Raw genomic sequence first — 16131 nt, forward strand, 5'->3', positions numbered from 1 at the left:
GCCTCTACCATCGCCAAATGGATCAGGCAGACCATTGAACAGGCCTATGCTTTGCAGGGGAAGGTTCCCCCTGTACCTGTGAAGGCGCACTCTACTAGATCTCTGAGTACGTCTTGGGCCTGCCGTCATGGGGCTTCTGTAGCCCAGGTGTGTAAGGCGGCGACTTGGTCGACCGTGCACACTTTCACAAAATTCTACAAAGTAGATGTTCAGGCATCAGCGGATGCTTCCTTTGGCCGCAAGGTTCTTAGTGCGGCTGTTCCATAGGGTCCCTTGTTGCGGACTCCTGGCTGTTGGGATAGTTTTTTGTATCCCCTGGTTTTTTTGTCTTTTCCTGGGTTGTTGCTCCTGTTGAGCACTTATTTTTGCTGTTGCCCAGCTGGTTTCCTTCCTTTGGTAAGGTTCCTTTCTTTGATGTGGAGACTGCGTTGCCTTTCGGCGCGGATGCGTTTCCCACCCCTCATGTTTGCACTGCTTTGGGACGTCCCCATATGTGACGAATATGAAGAGGCGGCGACTGTCGGAGGACGGAAGAGAAAACGGAATTTTTGTAAAATCTTACCTGTAAAATTCCTTTCTCTGAGTCCTCCGACAGTCGCCGCCCCCGCCCCTCTTTTGGGGTTTGAATGTATACTCTACTGCTATTCCACTAAAACTGAGATATGGTTGCAGGAAGTAGGAGGGTATTGACTGAGGGGACCACCCCTTGAGGGTGGGATATGTTAAAGCTTTATTGTTAACATATTCTGTTGCCTAGCTACTCCTTCGGAGCAAAGTCTAATACCCCATATGTGACGAATATGAAGAGGCGGCGACTGTCGGAGGACTCAGAGAAAGGAATTTTACAGGTAAGATTTTACAAAAATTCCGTTATTAGATCTTTTTCTGATCTATTTTTATTTTTGTTGTTACCCAATAAATGATTTAATTTTACTTTTCGTGGAAGTGTGATTGCCATTAAAGTCCCAAACCCAGGGGGAACATTCTTTCTATTTGTTACACATCAGGCTCAATGCCTGAAAAACCTGCTACATACAAGCTGGTTTTGCCCCTTTTTTTTTTTTAAAGTTCTTCTACTATTGTTCATATTTATTCTTTGAAATGCCAATATTAATTAAGCCTTCATCAGACCCAATATAAATCCACAGGTGCCACATCCCTATATAGTGACATCAAAATAACATTAACCACTTTACCACTAGAGGATTTTGCTGTCTTACGTCTGGGCCACTTTTTGCGATTCGGCGCTGTGCCACTTTAACTGACAATTGCGCGGTCGTGCGACGCCATACCCAAACGAAATTTACGTCCTTTTTTCCCCACAAACAGAGCTTTCTTTTGGTGGTATTTGATCACCTGTGCGATTTTTACTTTTTGCGCTATAAACATAAAAAGAGCATACATTTTGAAAAAATAACAATATTTTTCACATTTTTTTTATATGAAATCCCCCCCCAAAAAAATGTAAAAATCAAATTTTTTTTTTAAATTTTTGGCCAATTTGTTTTCTGCTACCTATGTTTGGTAAAAAAATTCACAATAAGCGTATTTTGATTGGTTTGCGCAAAAGTTATTGCGTTTACTAACTACGGGAAAGGTTTCTGTCATTTTTGGTGGTTTTTTTTTTAACGTGTAATGGCGGCGATCTGCGATTTTTTTTTTGCGGGACTGCGACATTGCGGCGGACAGATTGGACCCTTGACTGACATTTTTGACACTTTTGGGGGTACCAGTGACATTACTGCAGTAATCAGTGCTATATATATGCACTCTTACTGTAAAAATGACACTGGCAGGGAAGGGGTTAACTTTATTGGAGAGGGAGGGGTTAATGTATGCCTGGTGCTTACTGACGTGTGTGGGGGGAGGTGACTGAGTGACACAAGGACAGATCAAGGGTTCAGCTATGCTGAACCCTGCAATCTGACCCTGCCTGTCACTTGGGAGATCCGCCCGCTTGTGTTTACACAAGCGGGCGGATCTCCACACTAGATCCCAGACGATCGGGGAAGAGCAGCGGCAATCGCCGCTGCTCCTCCCCTGGCCCGACTCCCGCTGTGACTGAATACAGCGGGAGTGAGCCTCCGGCGGCGCGCTCGCGCCGCCGAGAAAGGGGAGTGTCTGACGACGTAGACCTGTAGACGAGTGTCTGACGACGATAACGAGCCACTTTGACGCAGTAGTACTACGGTACTCAGTGGTAAAGTGGTTAATATATGGAATAGGACTTGGATTTAGCACCAGAAATTATATCATATAATGTCATGGAGTAAAATTGGAAATATTTATTGATATATATCCTTAAAAAGGACCAAATGGTCTAAACGTGATAATAAACAGAAATGCAGTAAACCTATTTGAAACCACCACATATAAAGTACAAGACATCTTCATCACATAACGTGTATGAAGCCCCGTACACACGATAAGAAAATCTGAAGGGAAAAATCGTTCGACGACCGATCTGCCGATTTTCGGATTGTTAGTATGGTGCTTTCCACAGCCAACTCCGACTTTTCGGCTGACAAAATCCTGATGTTCAGGCTATATAATTTTTTGTCGTCTGTAATACAACGTCCGATTTTCGTCTCATTAGTACAGATTTCGACGGAAAAAAATCTTAAGAGCAAGACTAGACATGCTCAGAGAGGAAAGAACACATACAAAGCAATCCAACACATGACATCGCTTCTGAAGTAGAATTCTGTCGTACGGGAAAATTCGTATGAAAATAACCTCTTCACTTTCCACATTAGACTAGCATGCCACAAAAAAACGGACGACAGATCGTTCGATAATCTGATCGTGTGTACGGGGCTTTAGAGACCCCAACACAGTTCAGCTCAAAAAGTTGTAAGTCTTCTTCTTCAGGGTTTTTTTTTTTTTTCTGTTTTTTTGCTATTCATATATATTTGTTACAGATCTCACCACTGTTTCAACCCACTGAAGAAGACTTACAGCTTTTTGAGTTGAAACACGTTGGGGACTCTTTTTTACATGTTATGTGTGTTGAAGATGTCTTGTACTTTATATGTGAAGGTTTGGAATATATGTTTACTGCATTGCTGTTTTTATCATATTTAGACCATTTGGCCCTTTTCAAGGATGGATATCAACAAATATTTTAAATTTTATTCCGTTACATTGTGATATAATTCCTGGGGCTAAATGATACATACTAGGAGGAGAACAGCTGGGGAAGTCAGTGGTGGAGAAGGATCTGGGTGTTCTGGTAGATCATAAGCTTAATAATAGCATGCAATGCCAAGCTGCGGTTTCCAAAGCGAGCAAAGTGCTTTCTTGTATTGGTAGAGGCATGGACTGCAGAGAGAGAGAGAGATAATTTTGCCCCTGTACAAATCATTAGTAGGACCTCATCTGGAATATGCAGTTCAGTTTTGGGCACCAGTTCTCAAAGGATATCCAGGAACTGGAGAAAGTACAGAGAAGGACAACCAAACTAATAAGCGGAATGGAGGAGCTCCGCTATGAGGAAAGATTAGAGGAACTGAATTTATGATCACCATGTATAAATACATAAGAGGGGGATATGATCTCCATGTATAAATACATAAGGGGTCCATATAGTGAACTTGGTGTTGAGTTATTCACTTTAAGGTCATCACAGTGGACAAGGGGGCACTCTTTACTTCTAGAGGAAAAGAGATTTCATCTCCAAATACAGAAAGGCTTCTTTACAGTAAGAGCTTAAAAATGTGGAATAGACTCCCTCAATAGCTGGTTCTGGCCAGCTCAGTAGATTGTTTTAGGCCTGGGTTATTTCATAAATGCACATAGTATAACTGGATACTAATATTTATAGGTAAAGTTGAACCGATTGCCTCTCGGGTGATCGGGAGGGAATATTTTCCCCAGCTGGAGCAAATTGGATCATGCTTTGCTGGGGTTTTTGTGCATTCCTCTGGATCAACTGTGGGTATAGGATTGTGTATTTATTGGATTGTAAGTATGTGTGTATATGTGTGTGTATGTATGTACAATATCTCACAAAAGTGAGTACACCCCTCACATTTCTGTAAATGTTTTATTCTATCTTTTCATGTGACAACACTGAAGAAATGACACTTTGCTACAATGTAAAGTAGTGAGTGTACAGCTTGTATAACAGTGTAAATTTGCTGTCCCCTCAAAATATCTCAACACACAGCCATTAATGTCTAAACCACTGGCAAAAAAAGTGAGTACACCCTTAAGTGAAAATGTCCCAATTAGCCATTTTCCCTTCCCGGTGTCATGTGACTCATTAGTGTTACAAGGTCTCAGGTGTGAATGAGGAGCAGGTGTGTTTAAATTTGGTGTTATTGCTCTCACTCATACTGGTCAGTGGAAGTTCAACATGGCACCTCATGGCAAAGAACTCTCTGAGAATCTGAAAAAAAAGAATTGTTGCTCTACATAAAGATGGCCTAGGCTATAAGAAGATTGCCAAGACCCTGGAACTGAGCTGCAGCACGGTGGCCAAGACCATACAGAGGTTTAACAGGACAGGTTCCACTCAGAACAGGCCTCGTCATGGTCACCCAAAGAAATTGAGTGCATGTGCTCAGCGTCATATCCAGAGGTTGTCTTTGGGAAATAGATGTATGAGTGCTGCCAGCATTGCTGCAGAGGCTGAAGGGGTGGGTGGTCAGCCTGTCAGTGCTCAGACCATACGCTGCACACTGCATGAAATTGGTCTGCATGGCTGTCATCCCAGAAGGAAGCCTCTTCTAAAGATGATGCACAAGAAAGCCCGCAAACAGTTTTGCTGAAGAAAAGCAGACTAAGGACATGGATTACTGGAACCATGTCCTGTGGTTTGATGAGACCAAGATAAACTTATTTGGTTCAGATGGTGTCAAGCGTGTGTGGCGGCAAACAGGCGAGGAGTACAAAGACAAGTGTGTCTTGCCTACAGTCAAGCATGGTGGTGGGAGTGTCATGGTCTGGGGCTGCATGAGTGCTGCCGACACTGGGGAGCTACAGATCATTGAGGGAACCATGAATGCCAACATGTACTGTGACATACTGAAACAGAGCATGATCCCCTCCCTTCAGAGACTGGGCCACATGGCAGTATTCCAACATAACGACCCCAAACACACCTCCAAGACAACCACTGCCTTGCTAAAGAAGCTGAGGGTAAAGGTGATGGACTGGCCAAGCATGTCTCCAGACCTAAACCCTATTGAGCATCTGTGGGGCATCCTCAAAAGGAAGGTGGATGAGCGCAAGGTCAGAGATGTCGTTATGGAGGAGTGGAAGAGGACTCCAGTGGCAACCTGTGAAGCTCTGGTGAACTCCATGCCCAAGAGGGTTAAGGCAGTGCTGGAAAATAATGGTGGCCACACAAAATATTGACCATTTGGGCCCAATGTGGACATTTTGACTTAGGAGTGTACTCACTTTTGTTGCCAGCTGTTTAGACATTAATGGCTGTTTGTTGAGTTATTTTGAGGGGACAGCAAATTTACACTGTTATACAAGCTGTACACTCACTACTTTACATTGTAGCAAAGTGTAATTTCTTCAGTGTTGTCACATGAAAAGATAGAATAAAATATTTACAAAAATGTGAGGGGTGTACTCACTTTTGTGAGATACTGTATATGTGTTGTATGTATATATAATTTTTTCCCTCTATTGGTTGAACTAGAGGGACTAACTGTAAAATCAAAGTCCTTTTCCATATATTCATTTTATTCTTCGAAAACCCACTTTCAGATGTCTAATTTGAATATACAGCTGTGGCCAAAAGTTTTGAGACTGAAACAAATATGAATTTCCACAAAGTCTGCTGCTTCGGTTTTTATGATGGCAATTTGCATATGCTACAGAATGTTATGAGGAGTGATCAGATGAATAAAGTCCCTCTTTGCCATGGAAATTAACTTAATCCCATAAAAAACATTTCCACTGCATTTGTGAAGAAGTCTTCAGGGAGCCCAAAAAAAGTCCAGCAAGCATCAGGACCGTCTCCTACAGTGGATTCAGCTGCGGGATCGAGGCACCACCAAGGCAGAGCTTGCTCAGGAATGCCAGCAGGCAGGTGTTGGTCCATCTGCACACACAGCGAGGAGAAGACTTTTGGAGGATGGCCTGGTGTCAAGAAGGGCAGCAAAGAAGCCACTTCTCTCCAGGAAAAACATCAGGGACAGACTGATATTCTGCAAAAGGCACAGGGATTGGAGTGCTGAGGACTGGGGTAAAGTAAAACCCCTTTCCGATTGTTTGGGGCATCCGGAAGAAACCTTGTCTGGAGAAGAAAAGATGAATTCTACCATCAGTTCTGTCTCATGCCAACAGTAAACCATCCTAAAACCATTCCTGTGTGGGGTTGCTTCTCAGCCAAGGGAGTGGGCTCACTCACAATTTTGCCTAAGAACACAGCCATGAGTAAAGAATGGTACAAAAACATCTGAGAGCAACTTCTTCCAACCATCCAAGAACAGTTTGGTGAGGAACAATGCCTATTCCAGCATGATGAAGCACCTTGCCATAAGGCAAAAGTGATAACTAAGTGGCTTGGGAAACAAAACATCGAAATTTTGGGTTCATGGCCAGGAAACTCCCCAGACCTTAAGCCCATTGAGAACCTGTGGTCAGTCCTCAAGAGTCGGTGAACAAAAAAATCCCACAAATTCTGACAAATTCCAAGTATTGATTATAGAAGAATGGGCTGCCATCAGTCAGGATGTGGCCCAGAATATGATGGACAACATGCCAGGGAGAATTGCAGAGGTCTTAAAAAAGAAGGGGCAACACTGCAAATATTGACTCTTTGCATAAACTTCATGTAATTGTCAATAAAAACCTTTGACACTTATGAAATGCTTGTAATTATACTTCAGTATCCCATAGTAACATATGACAAAAAGATCTAAAAACACTGAAGCAGCAAACTTTGTGAAAATTAATATTTGTGTCATTCTGAAAACTTTTGGCCACGGCTGTAGATAAGAGCATTTTAGCCACCAGGGGGTGCCAGCACTCTATGATCATAGAGAAACTTTGAGAGATTGAAAAGAATATAAAAGGTATGGATTGTTTTTTTTAGTTTGTTTCTTGGCGTCTGACTTTTTTTTTTTTTTTCCCACTCTAGGCACCGTGGTCGGAGTGGTTATATACACGGGCCGAGAGCTGCGAAGTGTCATGAACACCTCCAATCCGCGCAATAAGGTACATGTTATGGAGATCTGAAGCACTTTTATATAAGAGATGGGGATTCCTTCATCAATAAAAGGTTCTGGTACCCATGAGAAGCAGTACTGCCTTTCTCCTAGTTATCATACATGATCTCCTGTGATATAAATTACTTTAGATATTACCACACTGCAGCTTGGATAGCTGAATGACCTCAGATACTTGTAGTGTTCACCCCCGAAAGGGCCCACTGGTTTTGTCCCAGGTTCTTTTCCCAAATTAGTATAGTAGAAGCCACACACCCAGCAATAGTCACACTTCTGGCTCAATGAAAAGTCTAGCGCAGTAGTGTCCAAAACTGCGGCCTTTCGCTTGCCTTTATCCGGCCCTTGGAAAACTGTTCCTCTCACTGATATGAGACATCATTCCTCCCACTGACACCAACTAAGGGGCACCATTCTTCCTACTGACACTGACGACGGGGCACTGTTCTTCCTACTGACACCGACGACGGGGCACCGTTCTTCCTACTGACACCGACGACGGGGCACCGTTCTTCCTACTGACACCGACGACGGGGCACCGTTCTTCCTACAGACACAGACGACGGGGCACTGTTCTTCCTACTGGCACCGACGACGGGGCACTGTTCTTCCTACTGGCACCGACGACGGGGCACTGTTCTTCCTACTGGCACCGACGACGGGGCACTGTTCTTCCTACTGGCACCGACGACGGGGCACTGTTCTTCCTACTGACACCACCGACGGGGCACCGTTCTTCCTACTGACACCGACGACGGGGCACCGTTCTTCCTACTGACACCGACGACGGGGCACCGTTCTTCCTACTGACACCGACGATGGGGCACTGTTCTTCCTACTGGCACCGACGACGGGGCACTGTTCTTCCTACTGGCACCGACGACGGGGCACCGTTCTTCCTACTGACACCGACGACGGGGCACCGTTCTTCCTACTGACACCGGCGACGGGGCACTGTTCTTCCTACTGACACCGACGACGGGGCACCGTTCTTCCTACTGGCACCGTTCTTCCTACTGACACCGACGACGGGGCACCGTTCTTCCTACTGACACCGGCGACGGGGCACCGTTCTTCCTACTGACACCGACGACGGGGCACCGTTCTTCCTACTGACACAGACGACGGGGCACCGTTCTTCCTACTGACACCGACGACGGGGCACCGTTCTTCCTACTGACACCGACGACGGGGCACCGTTCTTCCTACTGACACCGACGACGGGGCACCGTTCTTCCTACTGACACCGGCGACGGGGCACTGTTCTTCCTACTGGCACCGACGACGGGGCACCGTTCTTCCTACTGACACCGACGACGGGGCACCGTTTTTCCTACTGACACCGGCGACGGGGCACCGTTCTTCCTACTGACACCGACGACGGGGCACCGTTCTTCCTACTGACACAGACGACGGGGCACCGTTCTTCCTACTGACACCCACAAGGGGGCATCGTTCTTCCTACTGACACCGGCGACAGGGCACCGTTCTTCCTACTGACACCGGCGACGGGGCACCGTTCTTCCTACTGACACCGACGACGGGGCACCGTTCTTCCTACTGACACCGGCGACGGGGCACCGTTCTTCCTACTGACACCGACGACGGGGCACCGTTCTTCCTACTGACACCCACAAGGGGGCACCGTTCTTCCTACTGACACCCACAAGGGGGCATCGTTCTTCCTACTGACACCGACGAAGGGAAACCGTTCTTCCTACTGGCACAGACGATGGGGCACTGTTCTTCCTACTGACACCGGCGACGGGGCACCGTTCTTCCTACTGACACCGGCGACGGGGCACCGTTCTTCCTACTGACACCGGCGACGGGGCACCGTTCTTCCTACTGGCACCGACGACGGGGCACTGTTCTTCCTACTGGCACCGACGACGGGGCACCGTTCTTCCTACTGACACCGATGACGGGGCACCGTTCTTCCTACTGACACCGACGACGGGGCACCGTTCTACCTATTGACACTAACATCTGGTTCCCTTAAAGTCTGAAGGACAGTAAACAGGTAAACTTGTAAGTTGAACTTGGATAGGGTGCAGGCAGGCTGTGGGATACTCCAGTAACACTATGTAAAAACACGGGGATGCTTCTCACTTTCTCAAACGTCTTAATACAGTCCCTCCAGCAGCAACTAAGGGACAAGGCGATACAGAGACCCATAGGAAATGTCCCACCTTAGGCAAGCTCTGGCACGATTGATAGAAACCACGTACATTCACTAGGATCCTACACTTAAGTCCCTTGATACTTGGATGCCTACTTCCAAAATCAGCAAGACATTTTTCCTGTGAACTCTCCAGACCAGATCCTCAGTGAAAACCCCTCATTCAGTTCCAGGCAAAATCCAGTACAACATGCCCCCCCCAGCTCTGACTTAGCTGGAACCTCGACAATCTCCAGAGCAGCCCCCCCTGGCTCTGGCTGAGCTGGGACCTTGAAGAGCATTTGTGAAACTTCAGCTGTACTTTCCAGGCTGGGGACTTCTCCTCCTGGACAAGAACCCCACTGCTCCAGACTTCAGACTATTTGTGCACCCTATTGCTCTTAAACCAGTTTCACTGCTACAGGGCAACCGCTATGTGCCAGAATCACACACACACACACATATATATATATATATATATATATATATATGTATGTGATTCTGCACTTACGGATAGGGCACGTCGCTTCCTGGCTGATCAGCGGGTGCCCGGCGGTCATCCATTGGCCAGCACCCACTGATCGGCAAAGAGACACACTGGATGGAGCTCTGCATATGTAAACAAACAATACAGAGCTCCACCCTGTCAGCGGGGATGTGGTGGATTTTGTCTCCCTTCAAAGCACTTCCCATAGTAAAAGTAGCACACAGTACACAAAAAAAATGCAAGTATATATCCCCTAGTTTGTAGACGCTATAACTTTTGCACAAACCAATCAATATACGCTTATTGGTATTTTTTTTAACAAAAATATGTAGCGGAATACATATTGGTCTAAATTTATCTAAAAATTTTAATATAAATATATATATATATATATATATATATATATATATATATATATATATACTGTGTGTGTGTGTGTGTGTGTGTGTGTATGTGTATGTATATATATATATATATATATATATATATATATATATATATATATATATATATATATATATATATATAATTTTTTTTTTTTTTGTATATGCTTTAAAGCAGAAAGTAAAAAAAATATATTTTTTTTTAAATTGGAAAAGATTTTATTTAGAAAATCTAACAGTAGTGTAGGCACAAAGTTTCCGAGACGACATCCACAATTACCATGAATATCAAAAAATTACATCATATAGGTCATGTACAAAAAACAATAATGCATGTATATAAAGTCAAGAAGAACAGTATCTCTGCTGTCATCTTAAAAGCAATCGAAATAGTAACAATCCTACTTCTAAAAGCGTTAGGTGAATTTGCCTCGGTAATCTATCCAACACCAACTCCAATGGGTTCGAACCTGGTATGTCCAGCCATGGGCCCCACAAGCTATCACACTTTTGGGGTCTGCCCCTGTGCTGATAGATCTACTTCTCCAATCTCAGAGTTTCTCCCATACATTGTAGCCATTATTTATGGAAAGGGGGATTCATGGACTTCCAGTTTCTGAGCAAAACCCTACAGTCCTGGAAAAAAACTCTAGCAATTGCTTCTCTCGTGTGAACCTGCAGCTGAAGGTCATCCAAGATGCCCAAAGGGCAGGGTCTAGGGCAGGGTTCCGTGGATCCCTAGGGTTTCTCCTGAGGTTGCTAGGGGTTCCTTGAGCAATGGGCAATTTCTGCCTCTCAGATAAGTTTCCAATGACACCATTGTTCCTTTTAGCTATCTGTAAGGGGGGTAATTCTTCCCAATGATGAGAAGAGTAAGGAACATTCTTCCCACTGACTGTCACACTAATATATCATGAGTTGGACATTTTTAATTTTCAGTAGGGGTTCCCCGAGACCTGAAATTTATTTCAAGGGTTCCTCTGTGTTGAAAAGGTTGAGACAGGCTGGTCTAGGGTCTAATGATATGGAAATCTGGAACACCATATTTATGGTACCCAATGCTTCCACCCAATAACGATGCCGTTTTGGGTATCTCCAGGTTTTGGGTTTTTTTGGGGTTTTTTTTTTTTTCTTGTCAGTCTTTTTTTTTTTTGTTTAGATTAGTGTGAAAAAAATAAAAACCCCAGCGGGAATCAAATACCACCAAAAGAAAGGTCTATTTGTGTGGAAAAAAAAATTACATAAATTTCATTTTATGTGCAGGGTTGCGTGACAGCGCAACTGTCCGTAAAGTAACGCAGTGCCGTATAGCAAAAAATGGCCTGGTCATGGAGGGGTAAACCTTCTGGAGGGCAAGCGGGTCCTGATTTTGGTGACTGTAATGAATAATGTGGATTGTGATTGGTATTCTGTGTTCCGCAGATCGGGCTCTTTGACTTGGAGGTGAATTGTCTGACGAAGATCTTGTTCAGCGCTCTTGTGGTCGTGTCACTGGTCATGGTGGCTCTGCAGCATTTTGCTGGTCGCTGGTACCTGCAGATATTCCGATTTCTTCTCCTCTTCTCCAATATCATCCCCATCAGGTGAGGAGCCGAGATAGAGAGACGGCAATGATGGGTACTCGAAGTGACACAAAGTTGACAACATATGATTGTAGATTTTTCCCTCAAGCAAAAGGCATTAGAGTTGAGCTTAATATTGTGTTTTTTTTTTTTTTTTGGACTGGGCCCAGTGCCGGGACAAGGTCATCTAGAGCCCAGGTTGAACATGCCAAATTGCAATTGTTTCTGATATTGAGCGCTAATCTGCATGCTCACCCCCCTAAGCAAAAAATTCCCCCTCCTCCCAGTACAAACCTGCCCCCCTGCTGAAATCCCCCCTCCCCAAAAAAAAACAAACTTCCCCCACCAGCTCAAAACCTCTCTCTCCCCATATGCCCCCAGCATATCCCCCCCCCCCCCCCGAGGAAAAAATAAGAAAAACAACAAATTCCGCCTCCCAAGTACAAATCCCCCCCCCCTCCACTCCAAACCCCTCCCAGCACAAAGTCCCCTCCCCCAATCCTCCATCTTTGCACAAATCCTTCCCACAAATTTCTCCTGCTAGTACAAATCCCCCCTCCAAAAAAGATTTCCCCTCTACAGTTTTACATTTAGAGCACAAATCCCCCCCACCTGGCACAAATTCTTGCCGCTCCCAAATTCCCCTTTTCAACACCCCCCCCCAATCTCCGTCTGGTGCCCCCCCCCCATATATATGTATGTGTGTGTGTGTGTATGTATGTGTGTGTGTGTGTGTGTGTGTGTGTGTATGTGTATGTGTATATGTATATGTGTGTGTGTGTATATATATATATATATATATATATATATATATATATATATTCCAAAAGAGAGCGGCACTCACAGGTCTTGAAAGGTGAACGCACAGCAAAGATTTTATTTTGATGTTTTGAGGAGGCACAAGCTCGTCTTCCTCAGTAAGGGGTTATAATGGTGTACTATTGGTTACATAGTATTTTTTTTTTTATTTATGTCACCATTTACATAAATGTGCTTGCTGTAGTTTTGGTATTAATGGCATATATAAATTATGAACATTTTATTGTCAAATTTCATTATTTCTTATTTGTAATATTGGATCATCTCCGCATCTATGTGCATTTTGCAAAGAATTTTCCTTATTAGGGTTATTATAGGATACATACACAGATTTGATTTCTGTTCCTATATAATATTTTTATAACATGCATATTATATTTAAGATGAACCTTCATATTTTTTATGTTCAATATGAGCTGTTTTTTTTTTTTTTTTATTAATTTTTTTTACTTTTATTGTGACCCTGCTAAAGGGGAAGTGTCTAAATCCCGGTTCACACTAAGGCGACCTGTGAGGCGACCTGGTCGCCTCACAGGTCGCCTCCCATAGGGAAGCTGCGGACCCGTTCTAATAGGAGCGACACAAGTCGCTCCGACTTAGAAAAAGGGTCTGGAGCTTCTTTGGGGCGACCCGGAGGCGACCGCCATAGACTTCAATGTTATGAAGTCTGTGGCGGCCGCTCCGAGGTCGCGGTGCGAAGTAGTGTCGCCCCTATGTGAACGGGGCCTGAACCTTCAAAACACATTTAGGGTGGGGGGAGGAATCTACTAAAACTGTAACAGCTGTGCATCGTCATCACCAGCTTCTGCTTGTTTTGTTGCTCTTTGAAAATTAAAGCCAGGAGCTGATTGCTTTCCATGCACAGCTGCTCTAGATTTGGACTGTTTTAGGCCTCATGCACATTGGACGTTATCAAAACGTCAGTAGAAAGCTGTCGCTGTAGGAGTTTTTCAGATATTTTTTTTGCAGTAGCGTTTTTTTTACCTCTTTTCAGCTGTAGCTTTTTTTTAACTTTTTTTTAACTTTTTTTTTTTTTTAGCAAAACTATACTCCCATAAAAAGCTTATGGATCAAAAACGTTGATAAACGCTGGATAGCCGCATTTTTTTTTGGCGTTTTTCAGCGTTTTTTAAGCTTTTATCAGAGTTAGAGCGTTTTTACAGCTAAAGAAACGCCTCTTAAAACCCTCTAATTCTGGGTTTTTTTTTTCCAGGTAGAAAACGCCCCCTGCCAAAAACTGCTAATAACAATGTGTGCATGGAGACCTAAGAGAGCATGCTGGGGAGTTTATTGGCTGCATAAAAAAACAAAAATCTGATGCCAAAAACAGCCGCTGTAAAAACGTCCAACGTGCATGGCCTCCATACACTAGAAAAATGTATTTGGACCGTTTAGTTTTTTTTGTCCAGTTGATCCGCATCCTTGTCTCTACTCCAAAAAAATGTTGTAGGTTTAAAAAAAAATACTCTTGTCCCTGGTGGCAGTACTGGATAATTTTAGAACGGTTCTTCCATGTACAGGAAAAGTGTATTTTATAACATTGGGTCGTCTAAGAAAATTTGCATGTGAATTATTCCTCCTAGAATCTACAAGAAACACCTTTCTTAGTGGAAATGGCACTGAGTTACCATATCCAGGCAGATTCCAGGGGTTGGCACATGCCAGATTTTCTGTCGGTCACTAACGCTCTATCACGTTTTATGTTGCGCAGTTTGCGGGTGAATCTGGACATGGGCAAAATCGTCTACAGCTGGATGATCCGCAGGGACCCCAAGATCCCAGGAACCGTGGTCCGATCCAGCACCATCCCAGAACAGCTCGGACGAATCTCGTATTTACTGACTGACAAAACTGGTAGGAGTTGTGATGAAGCCTATGTATTGGTCTGTATATTAATGCTGAAATAAACAGATTGTGGTTAACAAAAGATCCAATGAGTGACTACTCTACAGATGAAGGTGTAGTCCCTTTCTTTACTTTCTGCTATATATATATGTATGTATATATGTATGTATATCCCACAAAAGTAAGTACACCCCTCACATTTTTGTAAATATTTTATTCTATCTTTTCATGTGACAACACTGAAGAAATGACACTTTGCTACAATGTAAAGTAGTGAGTGTACAGCTTGTATAACAGTGTAAATTTACTGTCCCCTCAAAATAACTCAACACACAGCCATTAATGTCTAAATCGCTGGCAACAAAAGTGAGTACACCCCTAAGTGACAATGTCCAAATCGGGCCCAAAGTGTCAATATTTTGTGTGGTCACCATTATTTTCCAGCACTGCCTTTACCCTCTTGGGCATGGAGTTCACCAGAGCTTCACAGGTTGCCACTGGAGTCCTCTTCCCCTCCTCCATGATGACATCACACAGCTGGTGGATGTTAGAGACCTTGCGCTCCTCCACCTTCCATTTGAGGATGCCCCACAGATGCTCAATAGGGTTTAGGTCTGGAGATATGATTGGCCAGTCCATCACCTTTACCCTCAGCTTCTTTAGCAAGGCAGTGGTCACCTTGGAGTTGTGTTTGGAGTCGTTATGTTGGAATACTGCCCTGCGGCCCAGTCTCCGAAGGGAGGGGATCATGCTCTGCTTCAGTATGTCACAGTACATGTTGGCATTCATGGTTCTCTCAATGAACTGTAGCTCCCCAGTGTCGGCAGCACTCATGCAGCCCCAGACCATGACACTCCCACCACCATGCTTGACTGTAGGCAAGGCACACTTGTACTTTGTACTCCCACGCCTGACACCATCTGAACCAAATAAGGCCCCTTTCACACATACGGTCCGTTCAGTTCATCAGTTCAGTCACGTCAAAATGTATCAGTTTTCCATCCGTTTTCCATCCATTGTCATCCGTTTTTCATCCGATCCGTTTTTTGGACGGATGAAAAATAGGGCATTCATCTGATCAAAAAAACAGACATTGACGGAAGTGGATGAAAACAGATGTTAACTGATGATCATCCGTTGTCATCCATTTTTACATAGAGATACATTGATGTCCGTTTTTCATCCGTCAACGGATGGATGAAAAACGGACAAACGGACAGCATGTGTGAAAGGGGCCTTCGTTTATCTTGGTGTCATCAGACCACAGGACATGGTTCCAGTAGTCCATGTCCTTAGTCTGCTTGTCTCCAGCAAACTGTTTGCGGCCTTTCTTTTGCATCATATGGCGTATGGTCTGAGCACTGACAGGCTGACCCCTTCAACCTTTGCAGCAATGCTGGCAGCACTCATACGTCTATTTCCCACAGACAACCTCTGGATATGACGCTGAGCACGTGCACTTAACTTCTTTGGTGGACCATGGTGAGGCCTGTTCTGAGTGGAACCTGTCCTGTTAAACCGCTGTATGGTCTTGGCCACCATGCTGCAGCTCAGTTTCAGGGTCTTGGCACTCTTTTTATATCCTAGGCCATCTTTATGTAGAGCATTTTTTATTTTATTTTTTTCATATCCTCAGAGAGTTCTTTGCCATGAGGTGCCACGTTGAACTTCCAGTGACCAGTATGAG

General features: G+C 44.3%; 1 protein-coding gene across 1 annotated transcript in view; it reads left to right on the forward strand.

Moving 5' to 3' along the window:
* The window catches only part of ATP9A (ATPase phospholipid transporting 9A (putative)), a 224871-nt gene that overhangs the window by 87516 nt on the left and 121224 nt on the right, over positions 1-16131 (forward strand). Inside the window, exons 10-12 of the mRNA XM_082272178.1 lie at positions 7103-7179; positions 11641-11801; positions 14311-14453. Of these exons, the coding sequence (XP_082128304.1) occupies positions 7103-7179; positions 11641-11801; positions 14311-14453 (381 nt within the window). The remainder of the gene's footprint in view (positions 1-7102; positions 7180-11640; positions 11802-14310; positions 14454-16131) is intronic.

This window comes from Pelophylax lessonae (genome assembly GCF_965119305.1).
Source record: "Pelophylax lessonae genome assembly, chromosome: 11".
Taxonomy (NCBI): domain Eukaryota; kingdom Metazoa; phylum Chordata; class Amphibia; order Anura; family Ranidae; genus Pelophylax; species Pelophylax lessonae.